This window comes from Mastacembelus armatus, chromosome 12 (genome assembly GCF_900324485.2).
Source record: "Mastacembelus armatus chromosome 12, fMasArm1.2, whole genome shotgun sequence".
Classification (NCBI taxonomy): Eukaryota; Metazoa; Chordata; class Actinopteri; order Synbranchiformes; family Mastacembelidae; genus Mastacembelus; species Mastacembelus armatus.
Window position 1 is genome coordinate 1,776,615 of NC_046644.1, and position 20,765 is coordinate 1,797,379.

The 20,765-nt window shown below is 39.6% G+C and overlaps 2 protein-coding genes across 4 annotated transcripts in view; both read left to right on the forward strand.

Moving 5' to 3' along the window:
- tln1 (talin 1) overlaps positions 1–3,158 on the forward strand; it is a 55,926-nt gene extending 52,768 nt beyond the window's left edge. The window contains exons 56-57 of the mRNA XM_026296861.2: positions 1,140–1,265; positions 1,677–3,158. Coding sequence (XP_026152646.1) covers positions 1,140–1,265; positions 1,677–1,811 — 261 coding nt within the window. The 3' untranslated portion in view covers positions 1,812–3,158. The remainder of the gene's footprint in view (positions 1–1,139; positions 1,266–1,676) is intronic.
- Positions 3,159–3,679: 521 nt separating this feature from the next.
- tpm2 (tropomyosin 2 (beta)) lies at positions 3,680–19,780 on the forward strand. 3 transcript variants are annotated; one of them, XM_026296865.2, is made up of 9 exons: positions 3,680–3,937; positions 7,693–7,818; positions 12,142–12,275; positions 13,091–13,208; positions 13,570–13,640; positions 14,351–14,426; positions 16,472–16,534; positions 16,651–16,720; positions 19,683–19,780. In XM_026296865.2, exons 1-9 carry the CDS (start codon positions 3,824–3,826, stop codon positions 19,763–19,765), a joined length of 855 nt encoding a protein of 284 aa, XP_026152650.1. In that variant the 5' UTR covers positions 3,680–3,823; the 3' UTR covers positions 19,766–19,780. The 3 variants fall into 3 exon arrangements, with proteins under 3 accessions (XP_026152650.1, XP_026152649.1, XP_026152647.1); XM_026296864.2 differs by lacking the exon at positions 14,351–14,426 and adding an exon at positions 15,824–15,899 and having other exon boundaries at positions 3,681–3,937; XM_026296862.1 differs by lacking the exons at positions 14,351–14,426; positions 19,683–19,780 and adding exons at positions 15,824–15,899; positions 17,525–17,918 and having other exon boundaries at positions 3,681–3,937.
- The last annotated feature ends 985 nt before the right edge of the window (positions 19,781–20,765 follow it).

The window sequence follows — 20,765 nt, forward strand, 5'->3', positions numbered from 1 at the left end:
GGTTAAAAAAATCTCTCTATAGCTTTTGTATCATTTATCTATCTGTTTCAAATATTTCAAATATTTATATCCTGATGCAGGGAAGTCAGATGACCACATACAAGATGACAACAACGTAGACATGGGTGAGCCCTTACAGTTCAATGCTAGGGTGGGCCTGGCTGTGCCAATGACATGGAAGCAGCAGCAAAAACCCAAAAAGAAAGGGCCTAGCATGGTAAAAGTCCCGATTGGAAGCTTTTCAGAAGCAAAACTGGAAGATTCCTACATGACTGTCCATCAACAGTCAATCAACTTGCAATCAACAGTAGTTGAGGTTATATGTGTCACAGATGTAAACAGTTGTGTTGATATAAGCTGATGAAGAAATTCATGACTAAAAAAGCATGGCTGAAATGAGTCTAGTGTAGACATTTGTGAGGGACATTAAATCCCTTGATTTGGGTGAGTTTTACTATGTGAACAATCCCATTCAGGTTAAAAATGGGTATTACATGATTTGATCAGACCCCAGTGATGCCTCCTGGGACAAACACTGTGACAGTCCCAGTTCACTGTTTGTGTTCAGCTCATCATATTACATCATATGTCGGAGCCAGACTAACAGTAACATTCCAGCCCAAGATAAATCAGCAACAGAGGAATCATGAACATCCGTGACTGTCCTCTGCCAGCTCAGTGTCTGATTTCAGGCCACAGAGCCACTTAAGGACAAAACTCCTCTTTGCTAGAGCTTAAGCTGCCCAATGAGAGCAGTGTTCGACGTGAAGTATGGGTCAGCAGGCTGCTCCTTGTTGCCTTTTACAGTTGTTCTCAGGCACTGAGCAGGAAAAAAAACCTGTGAGCAGTCAAGGAAACTCTCATTTCCTTTCCAGGAGATGCTGTTCACAAGAAGCATAGATGATGTGTTTGCTGCTAAGCATTGCCTCCCTCTCGATCATTGTTCCTTCTTTTTTTTTTTTTTTTTAGTTTGACTAAAAACAAGCACAAAAACAAAATTTAGCTTTCCCTTATTTCTGCTTTTTCTGGAGCTTTTCACTCTAGTGCACTTTAAGCTAATTGTTATTGTTAATTTCCAATGTGGAGAATGAACTTTCAGATTTTGAAGTGGAATCCTTGCTGGCTGTGTGTTTCTGCAGGCTGCTGGAAATGCTGTGAAGAGAGCATCTGATAACCTGGTGAAAGCAGCGCAGAAAGCTGCATTTGATGCTCAGGATGACCAGGCCGTGGTGGTGAAGAGTAAAATGGTGGGAGGTATTGCTCAGGTGAGTTCAAGACTCCAAGCACAATTTCAAGCACAATGACAGCACAAATGTAGCTTGGATATACTGTACATACCTACGCACTCAAAAAATAAGTCTTGGAGTATAAAATATAGTATATGTGATTATTCAAACCATTCCATTGTTCCAAAGCATAAAACATCAAATGCAGAAAGAAGCAGTAGCTCTAATGCTGGGTCAGGTCACTGCTGAAGAGTAGTTTGCCACCAGGCTAATGTTAGCAGCTTAGGTCAGAGTAGATAAATACACAGTTGCTGCTCATGTTGTTTCGCAGGCTTGGGAGTCCAAAGCTCCAGGGCTCTCCTTAGATACGATGGCTAAACTATCACAATAAGGGCAAGGGGTTCAGTGAACACTCACTAGTTTTATTTTGCCATTGTGGTTGTGTTTCAGATCATCGCTGCTCAGGAGGAGATGTTGCGGAAAGAGAGGGAGCTGGATGAGGCCAGGAAGAAGCTGGCCATGATCAGACAGCAGCAGTACAAGTTCCTTCCTTCAGAGCTGCGGGAGGATGGCCAGGAACAGTGAGAGTGTGTGCACCAGCACACATATCAATAATGCAACAGTGATCCATGGAATGCTCAGGACCTTTACCCAGCCACATGTAGAGAGAGGAGGCCTATGCTTCAGTAGAAATCAAAATTAGGCAGATTGACTCCATTTCCACAGAGATGTATCAGGATGGTTTTTATTAATATTTTTCTATATTTAATTTTGAAAGTCCTATAATGCCAATGATTCTGAATAAGGATAATACTGAATTAGATATGCCTTAAGTCCTAAACAATGTGTCTGTGCTATTTGATTATATTTGATCATATACTTTCCATCCTTGTTTGTCTGGATTGCATGTCTTTGTTGTGTACATGCTGTGTGACTTCTGCCAGTACTGCCAGTAAATTCTGCTGGCCTGTTGAAACTTTTCTGTTAGATCTTAGAGATAGGAAGGCACAATTTAGGCTTCTATACAAAATATAACTAATGTATGCAAATTTTCTATGCAGATGCTTCTTGTATGAGTGAACATATTTAGGGCCACAGAGCCTTAATGTGGAAATGATCTGTGATGAGGACAATGAACTAAAATATTTTTTAAATTTAAATTTAAAAAATGTATTTTGCGATGGAACAAATCAGAGAGAAAAAGCATAATTTTTTTTAAAGATCAAGCTATGAAATGTATTCAAATGGTGTTTTCCGACAAATGGCTAGATGAATAAAAGTATTTTGTGCTAGTATTTGGATATAAGGAGCTACAGTATTAAGGCCTGGATTAGATAAGAGGACCTGTTCGTGTAAAAATTCTGAAGCCATATATTTAACTTCAACACATTTGACATTGTATTGACTGTATTTGGGTTCTCACTGTTTATTGTGTCACTCCATTATCCTGTTATGTTTACCAATATCAGTGTCTGACACAGTACTTCAGGCTTTGTAGAGAATTCCGGTCATAGTACAAGCCTATGTTGCTAATGTGTGTGAGGTGTACACCATGATCTGGCTACCATATGGTGGAGATTAGTTCATTATTACATACACTGAGTTCAGTTTTTTTTTCCATGGAGCATAATGTTAACTCACTCTTTATTACCAGTATATCAGTGCTTATAAAGTGCCTACATAATGCATAAGTGTAATTATGTGATATTTGTTTTATAGAGTTCAATAACATGATTTTAACCACGCTTAGACCACAAATGTCTTTTTTCCATGTGATTTTCAGGACACACAGGTAGAACAGTATGCAGAATCTAAAAATCACAAAGCCTTTCTTCTTTTGTTCACATTTTGGTATAAATGTAACGCAGGACCACCTCATGGGCACTGTAACAGAGATTTATATTCATTAAAAACAGTTTTCAGTGAAGCTATCAGTGAAACGTTGATTTCTTAAGGTTATTCACACTTGTCTACAAATGTAGTTTACATCCAACTACCTTTTTATGCAAGTGTCAACCCCAGCAATGTCATTTGATATAATTAGAAATCACATTGTATTTACTATTTCTTTCCTACAATCCTAGTAATTTCAGACTTAGTAAAACATGGCTGGATTAAGTTCTTCTGGGGAAATGTGTGCAGCTAGTGCTCTGCTGGAAAACAAGTGTGTATGCTCTTTTCATAGTCATGACATTCCCTCCCTGATACTGCTTAAGATTTAGCGGCTTTAAAGGATGAATTGGAAAATCCATATGTACACAGACTGTGATATTGGGAGTCGTTGTCTTGCCGACGTCCCAGGTGGAGCGTCCACACACCTGCAGCTGTGATGAATCTAATGAAATCCAACAAAGCTCATTGATTCTCGCATAGTCGACGCACACGTCACGCACACAGAGCGGACAGCTCGCGCTGCCTAAATATGGACAACGTCCCCTCGTGCAGATGCACCTTGCAAAAAAGAAAAAAGTCTGCGCTCGTGCATCTACTATTCCCTCCTCGAGCTCTCGCCGAGCCGCTCAGACCGCTGCTTCTGTCTCAGTCCGGATACCGGAGCACTTCTCCCACTGCCGAGGACAACACACCGCTGAGGAAACATGGAGGCCATCAAGAAGAAGATGCAAATGCTGAAGCTGGATAAGGAGAACGCGATAGACCGGGCAGAGCAGGCTGAGGTGGACAAGAAAGGAGCCGAGGACAAATGCAAACAGGTACACTCCACCTCATCACCCTCACCTGTCGTCTGCACCCAAAGGCTCTACATGTGCCTTATATTGGTTTATTAGCACTTTTTGAAACAAACTTTGAAAGTAAGATTCAAAGGGCGGTATAAAATAAAAAGTGAATTCCAGAAGAAAAAAAGCAAGAAAAGAACATCTTGTGCAAAGCCATTGAAAAGAAAGGAAACAAAGATTGAATTAGTGTGGTTTTTGGAACCTGTCAGAAAAGTCAATTACTAGCAGTCTTACAGCTTTGGACCTCATGATAGATGGCATTCAGTCAAGGCTCTTACAGCTACAGTCCACCTGGTCTAGTGTGACCAGGACCTTTTGGTGACTGAAGTTAGAGCTACAGTGGTCTCCAACCCAGGTCCTCAAGAGCTACTGTCCTGCATGTTTTCCAGATATCTCCAACCTACCCACTGCTTATTACCTAGATCAGGTGTGTTCAGCCAATCAGAAACTGGAAGGGCAGGGATAGTTGAAAAATCTGCTGGACAGTAGCTCTCGAAGACCAGGGTTGGAGACAGCTGAGCTACAGTATGTGACTTCTTCCTGTGCTTCAAATCATATCTAAATGGTAGCGGTGCTGTCAAAGGATTGTGTGGCCCACACTCAGGCCAGCAGCAGTGCACGCATATCCCCTTCTAAAGGTTTTCCGTGAGCCTCACCCTTTCAGAAGAAGCTAGAGTTAGGGGTGGGACCTTACAGCCGTCAGTCAATATGTGAACAACAGCTTCTACTCCTGTCACACCAAGGCTTTAGCAGCTGGAAGACGACGCTATGGTTGACTCGGAGTCTAGTGGGCTCCCGATTCCTGCATTAGCCGAGACAGTGAACGTGACTGGAGTTTAGGTGAAGGGCTAGATGGAGTAGGACACAGGGTGGGAGGAGCATATTGGTTTGCTTTATAGTCTCATTTAAGAGCTAGCTTGATTAGCACAATTCATATATTGCAGCTTTGTACTGACATCACCAAGTCACTTTACTTGCACTACTATGTTTTAGCATTTACCATTAGCTTGTAGCTGTCCTTGTGCCCAGTCTATCACGGGGCTAACACATAGAGACAGTCAAAGACTCACTTTCACACCTGCAGGCAATTTAGTCACCGATTAATCTAATCTAGCTACACCTTGCCAAATATATCTGGAGCTTCCAACTGTGAGCTGAGAAGTTAGCCATGGCTTATTGCAGCTATAGCGGTATTCCTTTATGGATGCAGTCTGTCCTTCGCAGCTCCAGTGTAAATGGCAAGATTGTGCAACAATCTATGAATAGATAGCAACTGTCGACATAGCATTTGTTCCCAGAGGATCCCAGTTTGAAACTGTTACAATGCCTGCACAATCACTTCTGTCTGCCTGTGAGCATTCTATACCAGCATGTCTATTTCTGTGTTCCCGCTAAATACCCCATCCTGCATTAAACTGTTGCTCCTTTCAGAAAGACAGTCAAGCCTGTCGCCACAAAGTTGACTGTAGGATCAGAACTGTCCCAAGCTATTTGTGACTAAGAGACCTTACATGGCTACAGGCTGTACAGGACTGTCCCAAGTGATATAGAAAGGACATTGGTCCTGGTGACATTGTAGTTGGGCCACATCACTATCATTTACAATTGGCTTTTTATAGTCCCTGAAGCTGTTGTTGCAAATGGCAGCTTGCTAATACAATATTTGGTCATGAGTCATAGGATAATCTTGTTGTGAAAGAGAATTCTCAGCAGTCTACTCATTAGATTAAATTAGGTCATTGATGAGTTGTTACATTGTCATGAAGGAAGGTGAGTAGATTTAATGATAATATGCATATTAGCTCATTATAGAGTGCCTGGTATCCCTGGGCAGCATAAACCTGTTCATGAAATTTCATTAAAATATGCTGGTTAGACAAACACAATGTGTTTAAACTAGCACAACATTTTGAAGTTTTATATCTTTATTGAACACACCCATTAGACAGCACAGGACTGAAGTGAATAAGTGGCCTTTGGAAATGAACCTCCTTTGGCCTTTGGAAATGAACCTCCTTTGGCAGCAGTCACCTCAAACAAGTGGATAAGACCTGCACAATGTTGAGTAGGAACTTTGACCATTCTTCTGCTTCATCTTAGACAAATTCCTGGGAAATTTGGTGTGAATGTTTCTCAGAGGTGATTTCACAGCATTTCTGTAGTTTACAGTATGTGCTCTAACAGGGCCACTCCACAAGATGTATTTTCTCTGGTTGAAGTCTGTGGTAGATTTTCTTTGATGTATAGGGTGCTGCATCACCCAGCTTCTACCTCAGCATTAGCTCGGGGTTGACATCCTACACTGTGTAAATATCAACATGAACAACAGCAAAATTAACAGCAATCTGGCTAGTTGAGTTCCAGCTGAGCAACAAATAATGTGCATACATGTCATTTGAAATAGATTTATTTATAGAACACATACCACTTTATATTCATGTTTTACCAACACAACAATGCCAAAAAAAAATCATTGAATATGATGCACAAAACCTCACTTGGCAAAGTATTTGAGTCTCTCCCACAACAGCTGCTTGTAGCACCTAAACTTGTTTAAAGGCCAGGATCTGCTTAAAACAGGTTTGCTGCTTTGTTGTGGGGATTTTCCACTAGCACTACTTGACTCTTTTTTTTTTTTTTTTTTTTTTTTGGTTTTCCATTAGGGGATAGTACCTAGTAGCAGGTACTTTTTTTCACTACCTCCTTGGCCGGGGTTCCAAGCGAGCCAATGGGTATTTGTTGAATGAGCGCACACAAAGTTGGGGCAAAAAGGGAGCCACAAGATACTATGTATTCAAATAGTAACACCTCTGCACCCTTTGACTAGTTCACATTACTTGCTGAAATGGCACAAATCTGTTTTTTTTCTCCCCTCCAACTGAATCAGATCTGTGAGCCACATGCAAATGTGGTTCTAGATCTGATTGATACTCAATATTGGTGTCAGAATGACCATATCAGAAATCATGTTTTTTTTTTTTTTTTTTTTTAATATATCACTTCTTCACACATATTGCCTGTCATCATCATTCAGTGTCGTCACCTCAAAGACTGGTAAAAATAGACATGGAGCAGAGTAACAGCAGTGATGGGGGTCAGTGGGGAGAACAAGACATTTCAGATTCACTGGGCATGTATGGGGAAATGTCTGATCCAGCTGAATTGGAAGGAACCAAGGAGTCTGAGGAAATTGAGCAATTTGATTGTTGTATAAATAATATTGTTGTACTCAAGGGGATCATGACTGTGAACTGTCAACACAGTATCAGATTTGACAAAATGTTGAAATTGAGCATTAGTTAATTACAGTGATTTTTTTTTTTTTTTTTTCCACCTCAATGTGTGTTTTAAGATGATGGTGAGTACTATTTTATGACAGTTGTATAAAGCCTTTAGCATCTCCAAAAAAAACTGCATGCACTCCAAATGTTTAACAGCACAGTGGTTGTTTGTGCCACATGGGCTCCATTTAACTTCAGCACACATATCAACACTTCCCATATACTAGTCTTTTGTATCCTCATTCATGGCTCCTTAGAGATCCCTCCTCACATTTGGCAATGAAGATTTGTCGTCTATAATTGTATTTTGTAGAAAAGGAGGTTTGTTGAAATATCTTGCCCTATTCCTTAATCCCTTATCACTGCATATGTCAAAGGTAAGATTTGCAACTTTCTGATATGTTCTGTTTCCATGTATGTGTGTTGTATGTTGGTGTATCTGTCCTCTAGCTGGAGGAGGAGCTGCTGGGTCTACAGAAGAAGCTCAAAGGAGTGGAGGATGAGCTGGACAAATACTCCGAGTCACTGAAGGATGCCCAGGAGAAGCTGGAGCAGGCAGAGAAAAAGGCAGCAGATGTGAGTGAAGAGAGCTATGTCAGGGATTACACTGCTGCACAGATGCATACCTCACACAGTAACACAGGTGTTAATGTTGTTCACTGCATGTGTCATCACTTTGACAGTTTTCATATATCACTGCTCAAACTGTTTACTTCAATTACTGCAAAGTACGTTGAGACCATCAGCCATGCTTAGTTCCTCCTGAGTTTTAGGGGTGGCTGAAGGGTTGGTGGTTTGGTACCCAACTTCTCTAGTTCACCTGTCCTTGGGCAAGCCAAACCTCAAGTTGCCCCTGGTGGCTATTCCATTTGTGTGTGAGTGATTGTGTGTGAGAATGGGGAAATAGTGTAAAAGCACTTTAAGTACCATTGAATGTACAAAAGTGCTACACAAGTGTAAGACCATTTACCATTTAAATATGCACACTCCAGTTTATTGCCAGTCTAATTTTGCACTCCCACATCTCATATATGTCCTGTAGTCATGACCACTTTAATGTTGACCCTGAGGAGTACAATTTAAAACTGGCTGTGCTAAATCTCTAAAGTGTCATCATTAGTTCCATTTGAAGACTGCAGCTAAGCAGCTGACAGCAGCAGCAGAGGTGCTATTAAATCTGTCATGTCCAGTATCAGATTCTACCAACATATCATAAAACTTGTCAGCACCTTCAGTCAAATGCCATCTATTCTAACCGATCTGGAGACCTTGGAGCAAAAGATTGATTTCATTAATCCTAGCTTGGCACTAGCTTGTACTCTCCTTCTGCAAATGCATGGACATTCATGTCAGTGACGCCACCAAAGGGTGGCTGGGAGGAGCAAGGCCACCATCCTAATATTACTGGCCAACTCACTCATACCTGCCCAAGCTGACTGGGTATACCCTTACAATCTGACATGCAATTAAGACCTTATAGGACACTCTTACAAGTGCACACAATTCCCTTGTTGTCTGACAGACCCTGCCCTATGGTTAATTTTTTTTTTTTTATGGGTTCATATAGTATAGGTTGTATAACAAAACACGGAATAAAGATGGTCACCCCCTTTTGGTTGGTTACCTGATGCCTAATTATAAATCCCACCCCAATATGTTAATGGATAGAACATCATCCAAATTAAATTTTCAATTACAAATCACATAACGAACTGCATCTCATTAGGTAAACCAAAAGAGGGGATTTTTATATTCAAAGAATTGTAACTTAATGTAACTATTTCCACTTAATTTGTCAAACTGTCGAAGCCTCATATTAGTTTCAGATTATGTCCCCATCACAGCCCCTAGAAATTTTGCCATTCTGCCAGTGTCTCTTTTCATGGTGCTATCTGCAAGTGATCAGATTAAATGGTTCAAATCCTCTCCCATCACATCCTCTCCTTACATCCAGCTTAATCTTTAAGCACACTGACTATTCAGTCTCTGTGCAGCTTGTAATTACAAGAAATCATTTTGATATAACAATAAATGTAACTTTGTATTGAGCATTTAGAAAGCAATAATCTTACTGAGAACTATTATGAGCCTAGGTCAAAAGTCATCCAAGCTAGAAAACCAACAGGGAACTTGAACCCTAAACCCTAAATTGGTCTTCCCAGACTGTGAATGACCCAAACAAGCTCCTCTACTTCAAATCCATGAAGCCACATTAAACCTTACATCTCTCACCTAATATCTCCAAGTAACCATGTGATTGATGCAGTTGTAGCTAAACACCCTGTAGGGAAGTGCTTGTCTGTGTATACTCTCCAAGAGCCTCAGAACTCTGCACAGCTACCTGACTGTTTTTATGCCATTCCTGACTAGTATTACCACTGTAAGTGTTCAACTAACTAACTATCCTGACTTGGTCAGTATACTGTTATTGTTGTTATTCATTACCTCTGGACTTGCACTGAGAATGTGTATTGAAAACTTGGTTCAGTAATTCTGGATAGTCAGTAATATTTATGCATTATTATGAGTTGCCACATTTATGACCAATTATAGTGAAAAATGTCACAGTGATGCAGGGAAGAGTGAGAACTTGGTTTATTTGTCTTGGAAGGAGTGAGAACTTCCTGTGTGCAGTGTTACTGTGATGTTGCCAAAGATGGAAAAGAATGGGGAGCCATGCAAGTTGTTTATGCTTCTGCTGCTTACTGGAGTCTGCCTTCTAGGTGGTGTTCACTCCAATATAAATATTACTCCCTCAGGACATTTGCACTGTACATGTAGCAGGCAATATGATGGAAAAACTATTTATTGGGCAAGTCAGATGCCATTTACAATCATCAGTGTCTGGGCAATTATCCTTCCTTTGTTTTTTGTTTGTTTTTCACTTAATAGCTGCATTATGTAGTAGTTTGTGTAATTAATATTGAATGCTTATAATCTGACAAAATTAAATACATTCATGACAATTTACGTTTTGCAGACCGCAACAAACATAACTGAAGACTTTAAGTGATATTTAATTTTGCAAAATTGTCTGCGTCAAATGAATGATCAAAAGCTTTAAAGCCATGAAGCATTTCATACGAACAGAGTTCATAGACCACCCTGGCTTTCAGCATGAGTGAAATTAAGCTTTTTTTCAAACTGAATTGATAAAATAAACGATAAGATTACCAGTTTCTGTTTGAATTATAACTAATGGAAAAAACTGTACAGACTGGCAGATGCACATTGTTTAGGGTGCTGTACATTAATACTTAATGTACTGTTTAATAATATGTGGTGCAATTTAGTAATATTAATGTATTTGTTATATTCACATTTGTAAAACGTCATGTTGTATATAAACATAAAAACTGCACATGTGCTGCCGCCACCCTTGAAAGAAGTCTTCAGATCTTTTACTTAAGTAAATGTATAAAGTAAAAATACTCACAACTTACAAGTAAAAGTCCTGCTTTCAAATTGTTGCTTAAAGTAAAAGTTCTGTCTTCACTATTGTTTAGGTTAAGGAGGTAAATTATGTAACCTACTTTAGGGAGTCAGTAATTGTTCATTTAAGAGGACAAATTATTTGTGAGTATAACTTAAGTAATCAGAAGTAACAAATGACTAATAATTACTAGAGTTTATGTGCAAAACTAACTTAAGGTTTTATACATACACCTGATGTTGGTCTCATTTCAAAGTAAGAGGCGTGTAGATACTGGCATTACTTTGAAATTGCAACCGGAAGAATCATGCGTTGAATCCAACCTCTGACACCGTTGCCACGGCAACACAGTGACACCTGGAAGAAGCCAGAGGAGTCTTTTCAGCATGGCGGCTCTGACGTCCATTGACGCGGTGAGGAGGAAAATCCAGACCCTGCAGCAGGCGGTGTACGAGGCGGAGGACCGGGCCGATCTGCTGCAGGGGGAGGCTGACACGGAGAGGCAGGCCAGAGAGAGGGTACCCACTCCAAACACCGCCATGCAGGAGTGACATCCATTCTCAGCTGCTCGCTAAAATAGGCTAAATACCAGAAGCTAAAGCGGCAGTAACGCTAGCATTACTACAACTTGAAGTACACGTTACCAGTAACTTTACGGCAGTAACGATTGTTTTACTACAACTTAAAGTACACGTTGCCCGCGGCTAAAGCGGCAGTAACGCTAGTATTACTACAACAATATATTCAAAAAATATATATATCGCAGTACTGCATAGCCAAGCATCAATATACAGAGTGAGAGCCAGATAATACTTCACCGGCTGACCATTTGAGGTTTTAAAAGCGTTTTTGAAAGTCAAATTTTAGTTTAGCTACTATCATGAGAGCAAACTGGACTTTCAATGCTATTCCCAACGTAGATTTTATTGTAGGACGTTTATTGGTGTTGTAGGTTGTTACTAAAATATCTTCATGTGAAATCCAAGTGTACTCTTGGCTTTATTAAAGCCCTGTTGTGAGTCAAGTCAAGTAATGGCTCAGTTATGGTCAATGACATATGCTTTTCTGCAGGTCTCCTGTGAACTTTATTTTGGAACTGTAACAACTGCAAACACCACATACATAATGAAATCATTGCTAGACTAGCATTACATGGATTTAGGAAAAGTATGTGTTTTCCTCTTACGTAGCTTTGAGGTGTGACTCTATTAATTAAACAACAATCTCCATTTCACACCGGCTTTATCATCTAATAGGCGCCCTGCAGTCACAGTTTATCAACAGGGCTCTCCTATTAATATATTGTTGTATTCAAATACACTGTTGATGCTTCTCTTTTTCTGCCACAAAGATAGTTATTCTTACAGATATAGTAGGCCTTAAAGCTTTTTATCTCTGTGTGTGTGTGTGTGTGTGTGTGTGTGTGTGTGTGTGTGTGTGTGTGTGTGTCTTATCTCTCCCTACAGGCTGAGGCAGAAGTAGCGTCTCTAAACAGGCGTATCCAGCTGGTGGAGGAGGAGTTGGACCGAGCTCAGGAGAGACTTGCTACAGCTCTGCAGAAGCTCGAAGAGGCTGAGAAGGCTGCAGATGAAAGTGAAAGGTGAATTATGTTCATCCACCTAAAATCTTAACAGGCTGTTTCCTACAGCTAACACTAAGCTTAAAAAGCTTTTCTCTTTCCATTAATCCCTCTCTGTGTCAGTCATCATGTCAGTGAAGGTTGCAGTTGTTTGACATCTATGGTATGTTGCTATATTTTCAGTTCTTTAATGAAACAAATTGTATAATGAAAGCATCTGTTAGATGTTATGAGGCAGTGAGGAAAACAAAATAAAGCCTTTGATTAACTCAATATACTGGCACAAATTGGGATGCTGTGTTTCAGGGGGTATCTAGCCTGGCCAGCCAGTGTAACTCTTTTCCTATTCTATACAAAGAATTACACATTCTTTTGCTAAGAAAGGAGTGGGTCCGGCTAGCCAGGCTAAAGGGTCCACACAGATCATTTTTGCCCCAAGGTCCCCTTACAGGTTAATTCGGCACTAGTTTGCATTATATGAAAAGTCATTTCTGGACCAGTTATTGTTTTCCTTTGACCTTTATTTAATTAGGATACTAAGATGGTCACTATAGTCCCTGCTGTTAATATAAATGTCAAGAAAATTCTTACCTTAGAGTTTTTCTAAAGTTAAAGCCAGTGATTCGCACTTTTGCAGATTGCAAAAAGAATGATAAAAACTGAAGTAGTAGATTCAGAAATATCTGGACTTTTAGTACAGGACAAGCTCAAAATCCACTGGAGGTAATGTTTGTTAGCATTAACAAATCATGATGCGCTGAAGAACACTATAATGAATCTAATCACAATACTTTGTGACTGATTGCTCATTACTGTCTGTTCCTCTTGTCATTCAGAGGTATGAAGGTCATAGAGAACAGAGCAATGAAAGACGAGGAGAAGATGGAGCTCCAGGAGATGCAGCTGAAGGAGGCCAAACACATTGCTGAGGAGTCTGACCGCAAATATGAAGAGGTGGGGAAATCACATTTTTTCATGGTCTTTGAGTTCCAGGTTCCACACCACAATGCTAGACATGTATTATAACCTATTTTAGAGTATATTTGTCTACAAAGTAAGGGATACTAAAACAATTGGAGGTAAGAGTGTGCTTATTATTGCAGACCAGACACACAATATTATAAATGTATTTTCAAGCAATAAAAACATATCCTAAAAAGTGTAGATTAGATTTCATTTAGTAAAATGTTTAGCATGGAATTGCAACTGAGTATTAGTGTCAGTGAGGATAAATGCTAAAGGTTGCTGTAATCAGATCCTCTTTTAGAGTCATTAGTTTGGAAGGCTCAGTTCAGCATGTGCTGAATGTCTGCAGGTTGCGCGTAAACTGGTGATCCTTGAGGGTGATCTAGAGCGCTCAGAAGAGCGTGCTGAGGTGGCTGAGGCGTAAGTAGACATCTACACCAGGAAAAACTCATATCGCCACTGTACATTATTTATGTTAATATGTCAATATGTGATCTTGCACATTAATTTGCCCTTGATAAATTTCTTAGTTTACAATAATTTGATTTGTCGCCTGTTTATATTAATACCAGTGGGAATTGTGTTGCAGAGTCTCCTAAATAATAATTATCTTAACAACTGCAACTTATGATCACTGTTGACTAATCTACAGATGCGGTTTCAATACTCTGATTAATCGTTTGGGCTATAAAATGCCAGATTCCAGAGTCAACTATCTCTTTTTATCTGACAAACAGTCCAAAACCCAAGACATTCACTAAAGTGTTGTAAAACAGAGAAAACAAGTCTTTGTATCTGAGACACTGGAACCTATGTTTGTCATTTTTGATCTGTTATCGACCGAAACAGATAATCAAAAATTAAAGTTGTTGATGGATTTTTTTTCTGTTGACTAATTGATGATTCAAGTGTTCTTGTGCTCTCTAGCATCATGTATGAATCACAAGCTGCAGGACATAACAAATGTACTAATCACATAGACCTAGATGTTTGTTTTGTGTTCTCTCCTGTGTGTTGTCTGTAATGCATGCCTGAATACCCCACCACCGCCTGTATGGGATTGATTGTTTTATGGCTGCCCTACCCACTGTGCCCCCTCACTTCCGACCTCATGGACTAACATCTTGCAGGCGAGTGAGCGAGCTGGAGGAGGAGCTGAGACTAATGGATCAGAATTTGAAGTCCATGATGTGCGGAGAGGAAGAGGTACTTACTGTACAAACTCCACTAAGGTCTCATTGTGAACTGCTGCCTTATGCTCCTCTAACATGCAGCCTCTCAATGCCTCACCCTGTTTTGTTTCAAATCTGCACTTACTGTGACAGCAAGCATGCTCTATTTAAACAATAAGTCTGGTTATTGTTTTTCATGTCAAGTCCCATGAAAAGAAGCAAACCCACAATGAATATGTTCAAGGGAAAAGATTTGGTTCTCAGTATCAGGGAATACCATGAAGTTAACAAGCAAACAAAACGGCAAATTTGAAGAAATGGAAAATATGAAGTGTACATTGCAATGTAGATTAAATGTTTTTAACCCCAAATCCATGAATAGGAAATGGCAGTAATAACTGAAGGGGACAAAAAATATCTGTGTTTCAGAAAAAAAGATTCCAAATTTTGGGCCCACAAACCTGTCAAAATTCCATTGACATTTGTGTTTCATGTGTTTAAATAAGGGCTATAATGTTTTTTTTAGATACTATTTAATAACAATTAGTAATGCTGTTTTTGTAGTAGTATTATTTCTTTGCTGCATGTAATGAACACCATTTCAATTAGTCTTACAAAACTGCAGCACTGGTAAAGTGGTGCTGATTTGACTTACAGTCAAGAAATGAAATCCCAAGAACATGTTGAAAAAATGGAGACACCGAGTAACAAAAGCTCCTTGTATTGAGGTGACTAGGGTTGGGCAATCAGCTTCTTTTCTTACCCTTGAATATCTCTGTAATTACAAACATGTAAAACTCTTTGAAAATTCATTTAAGTCAACTGTCAATAATTAAAACATTTAACATAAAACAAGTGAATATCATGCTTCAGAGACACAAGCAAAAAGGAGACCTGGTCCTCAGCACAAGGTTAATATTATCTACAAGTACTAACGATTAGTGAGTCACACTGTGACATGTCACTACTCTGAACACACACATACAGTACACTGTCCATAAGTGCTCAATATAGCACTAGATATAAGTTGGAACTTTATAAAAAATGGAATTGAAAATACTGAAATATCTTTGAAGGATTTTGAAAGCTTCATTAGGAACCAGTACACCTGTGGCTGAGAAGCATACAATAGGAAGTTGATAAACAGACTCATATGTTGTTGGTTTGCATGTGGGATTTGGTGACAATGAGAAACATATGAAATAACAGCAGACTTATATTACAGTTTACTTTAGCACGCTGGCATTTTGCTAAAACCCTTGTTTGCAGTCTGACTTAAATGCAAATATAAATGAAATCCATCTTCTGAGTATTCAGAAAAATCTTGGAGGGGTCCTTCAGATAGTGTCAGCGTTTCATCTTTTCTGCTTTCGTACCTTTCAAATCACTGCTTTCTCTTCTCTTGCTTTTCCTCTTTCTTGCGTTACTCAGTAAATCAGGTGACCTTGAGGAAGAATTGAAAAATGTCACCAACAACTTGAAGTCACTGGAAGCCCAGGCTGAAAAGGTACAGTAGGAGCTAAGGGGCATTAAGCCTCAGGACTGGCCAGTCAGATGGCATCTTTGCTGTCAATTCTGGTGTATGAAATGTAGTCTGAAAAAAAACAAAATTCTTAGCAGCCCCATATTAGTTTGTAAGGCATGAACCAAGATCAAAAGTTTTACTAATCAGAATGTCAGTTCCAGCTGCAATCTTCAGTCAGATAAGGACGTACATTAGAATCAGGAATTCAGCATTTGGTATGATGTGATTAGATTTTTTTTTTGAAGTTTTGTTGAACAACTTTCAAAGATGTTTGGACATTGTTTTGGAAACATTTGACTTGAATGTACACAAATGTAATAAAAATACGCAAGAGGCACAAACTTTTATTAACATGGTGACATGATGACGATATTAAAATCCCCGTACAGCTATCTTAAGCTTTTTCTGTTACAGTGAATGTTTCACAACCAGTTATGCATCATTATACTACTCTCCTTCCTTTAAAACAATTCAAGTTGTGACAAAGACGTGTGGTTGTGTGGGTTGTAAAAGTATTTAATTGTGCTTTAATACTTTTTGTGTTTGAATTTCAGTATTCCCAAAAGGAGGATAAGTATGAAGAAGAGATCAGAGTTCTCACTGAAAAACTGAAAGAGGTAGGATTTGTTCACTTTTCTGCTGAGGCATTAACTGTTTCTATTGCTTGCAGAGACAGTCTTAAGATGTGTCGGGCTATTTACTGAAACATGCCATTCTGTGCTTTGTGTTTTAGGCTGAGACCCGTGCAGAGTTTGCAGAGAGGTCTGTGGCCAAGCTAGAGAAGACCATTGATGATTTGGAAGGTATTCACCTATCACCAGTCATACCTGCCCTGCTTAACTGAATACATGAACTAACTGCTTCTCTAATTCCGTTTCTGCTGTTGGAACTGAACTGATGAGTGGCTGTGTTGTGTACTGAGGTTTTGACTGATGAAGCTGTTTATGATTGGAAGGGTCAAATCACCCCTAACTGGTTGAGTTTATTTTACTTGCCTGTTTATGCACTGAATTGCTCTAAGTGTAGAAGCATAGTGTTGTCATCTGCTTAACTTCCTCGGTGACAGAATGATAATACTGAGACTCTCTAGTTTTCAGCTTTGGGGTCCTGTGGCCTTGATGAGCACAGTTATGAGAGGATCTGTAAAGGCTGAGGGCTAGGTTGTACTAGAAAAGAAATGCTTTACATATAAATACTGGAGATATGACAGGAAATTAGTAAAATATCAAGAAATGTTCAAGAAGGTAAAAAGGCATAAAAAGTGAAATTCTGGTTGCCTGACTACACTAATAATTTTATTAATGAAATCATTGAAAAGCCTGCTTGATTTACACTAGGTGTTTGGTGTGTTGTAAATGGAAGTGATGAGCAGTTCTCATTGATAACTCTGCATGATTTGGTCACTTTGTGTATATTTGAACAGATCAGGGATTACATCATTGCACTGAATGGTCTGCAAGTTAAAATTTGTGTGCTCTGGCTGTTGTTTGTACTTGGTGAGCTCTTTGAAATACCATTTTAATCTCCTTTTCACCATACTTTTCTTTCCTTTCTGTGTGTCTGTCTACTCTGTTCCTTCTCTCTGTCTCTTCCTCTCGTTTTTCCAGATGAAGTGTATGCTCAGAAGCTGAAGGGCAAAGCTCTCAGTGAGGAGCTAGACCTGGCCCTCAACGACATGACTACACTGTAGATGCTCTCTGACTTCCTCTCTACTCCTCCTTCCTGTCTGAACTCTTCTTTGCCTGCTTGCTGTTGTTTTTTTCATTCCACAGTGGTATTCTGGGCTGGAAGATACTAGCAACAAATTGTCTGAATCCACCCACACCCCCATACACTGTATCTGTGTTGCACAACACTCCTCTTTTTGCAGAAGGTAAATGTTACTGCTCATCCTGTCACTGCTGTGTTCTGATTCACCGACTTTGTTCTCTTCTTATTGAAATAAACCTATTCCCCTCTCTGTTCTCTCCCTTTCCCTGTGTAATAAATGGATTAAAGCTCTGTTGACTTTTTGTCTCCTTACAGTCTTGCCATGTTTCTCTTGCCCTTACTTCCTGTACTTAACATTTCTATCTTTTCACATTGTTTGGTGAAGTTTTTTTTTTTTTTTTTTTCCATTGAAAAGCTCATGGTGTGTTTGCTTAGAGTGAAAAGCAGTGGCCTGATGAGGTGTGGACTAAATCAAAATTTGTGGTGAATAATTTATTTAAAAGCAGAGATCTTAATGAGCTAGTACTTTACCACTTATGGTTATGGAAGCACAGAAGCGGATTTGTTCACTGTGCCTTCTAGGCAATGTATACAATGAGTCCCACGATATTTTCTGTCATTCTTTTTCCTGAGAACTGAACACTACTTCTTAGTAGGATAAAAACAGATGTTGATTTACATAAAACAATCAATCATCTATTTATTTGATGGAATTAAGTCACTACTGCAGGTGGTGCATGACTGTTTTAACACTGTAAAAAGCTTATTTTTATTCTCTAACATTTTTGTATGTAAAACCTACCTGCAACCGTTGCACAACAGTGATTATAATGAAATCTCACAAAGACTCAAGTATTCATGAACAGGTGGCATTTGTCAGGCTGAAATGAGAGTCAGAGAGCTTTAGGAGAAGAATATGAAATTGTTCCTGCATAAGGTCCAGAAGCACTTGACAGCTAATGTACTGTATATTTCACTGTTGTTACAGTTTCTCTCTTCATTGTTTTAAGACTGCAAATGCAGTGATGCAGTTACCAAAACCTATGACATTCATTGAACTCTCAATGATTTCTGGTGTTTTTACACTTTTACATAGGTGTCTTTACTTTTTGCTGTTTGCAAAGCATTTAACACAAGCGCTCTGCTCACACCGTCTTATATGATGGTCCCGATGAAGGCAATCAATATAAGTTCAGAACTGTTGGCTGTTATTACAATGATGCATTAAAGGAGACACCAGATTGGAGGGACAACATTGGACTGTATGAGGTACCATTAGACTTCAGGCAGTTGCTTAAGTCTCCAAGCCAATATAACTCTTTGTGGAAAGTCAGATTCACACAAATGCTATTCACAGGTGACAGACAATGACAATACAGATATGCCATAGTGAACTGATGACCTACAGTTTTATCATTAGTAATGGTAGTGACATGGCTTCAGGAATGGCAGTGTCCATCTGTCTGTTTCTGTTGATCCACCACTTCAGTCCATCTACTAGATGGATTGTGAATACATTTGGTCCAGACACTCATATTCCTCTCAGGATGAGTTGTGATATCTTAGATAAGCAGCTGACTTTTCATCTGGCGCCCCCTTAAGGTCAAAGCTGTGATTTGTCCAGTCCTTTGGTATATGACCAAATACCTGCAAAATGATGTGCAATTATTACTTATTGTGTGACTTCACTGTGTGTTAAAGCATCCTGAGATAGACACACGTTAATATATTTTTAATATATAACACATATTTATTAATATCTTGAGAGCCTGGAACTGGATTTGTATGCCATACCCCAACAAGAGAAAAGGCATACTTCTTCCTCTTTTAAACTGAATATCTAAGTGTTTGGACTGTAAGAAGTAAAAAATAAGTAATTTAAAGTGCTCTTCATCACCTCTGGGGACTGATAGTCTCCTGTCTTTTTAGCAAACTGTTTTATAGTAAAACTGCACTGCATAGACTGTGCACAAATAATTACATGGATTTTCTGTCTATTCACTTCCAGACAGGAAATGTATTTGGAAGCTCACCTGTGACTGTTTGCTTTTCCAGAGAAACTGGCCCAGGCCAAAGAAGAGAACCTGGACATGCACCAGGTTTTGGACCAAACTCTACTGGAGCTCAACAATCTATAGAGGTCTGAGTTGTGAGTGCAGGATAGCCTGAAAGATAAAGCAATCCAAAAAATGTTTGACCTCCCACCCAGTGCTCCCAGCATACACCCTTACAGATCTTAATCTAAATCTAAATCAAGTATGTAAATATTTGGAGTCCCTGACCTTAGATAAGCAACATAGTGTCCATTCAAAGCTGAAACCTATTTTGTGTGCAACCCTTTGCATATACTGTACCATTAATCAGACATATTTTTTTTTTCTGATGGAAAAGTCTTGTTTGACCAAACATGGGGATTTTCTAATTCAATTCAATTCAATTTTATTTGTATAGCGCGAAATCACAATACAAATCATCTCAAGGCACTTTACAAAAACAAAAAACCCAACAAATCCCTTATGAGCAAGCACTTGGCGACAATGCAGAGGAAAACCTTCCTTTAACGGAAGAAAAAACCTCCAGCAGAACCAGGCTCAGTTTGGGCGGCAACCTGCCTCGACCGGTTGGGATGAGTAGATAGAGGAGAGAAAAGAACAGCAACAATAAACAACAGATAGACACTGCAGGTTGGTGGGGCCAGTAACTGCACATCAGCAACACACAGCTCCAGGACCAGGGACACCTGCAGAAGGTACAGAGAGAGAACAGAGAGAGGGAGAGAGCATAAGGTTAGTGACATTCAATGAAAGTGACTTTACATGGCCAAGTATGGTGACCCATACTTGGAATTTGTGCTCTGCATTTAACCCACCCAAATGCACACACACACACACCGTGCAAACACACAGTGGGCAGCCAATGCTGCGGCGCTCACGGAGCAATTGGGGGATCTGGTGCCTTGCTCAAGGGTCTCACCTCAGTCGTGGTATTGAGGGTGGACAGGGCACTGGCTATTCACTCTGTGCCACTGCCAACTCCTGCTGGACCTGAGACTCAAACCTACAATTTTCAGATTATAAGTCCGACTCCCTAGCCATTAGGCCACGACTGCCCCACGGCCACGATTGGTGGTGGAATATA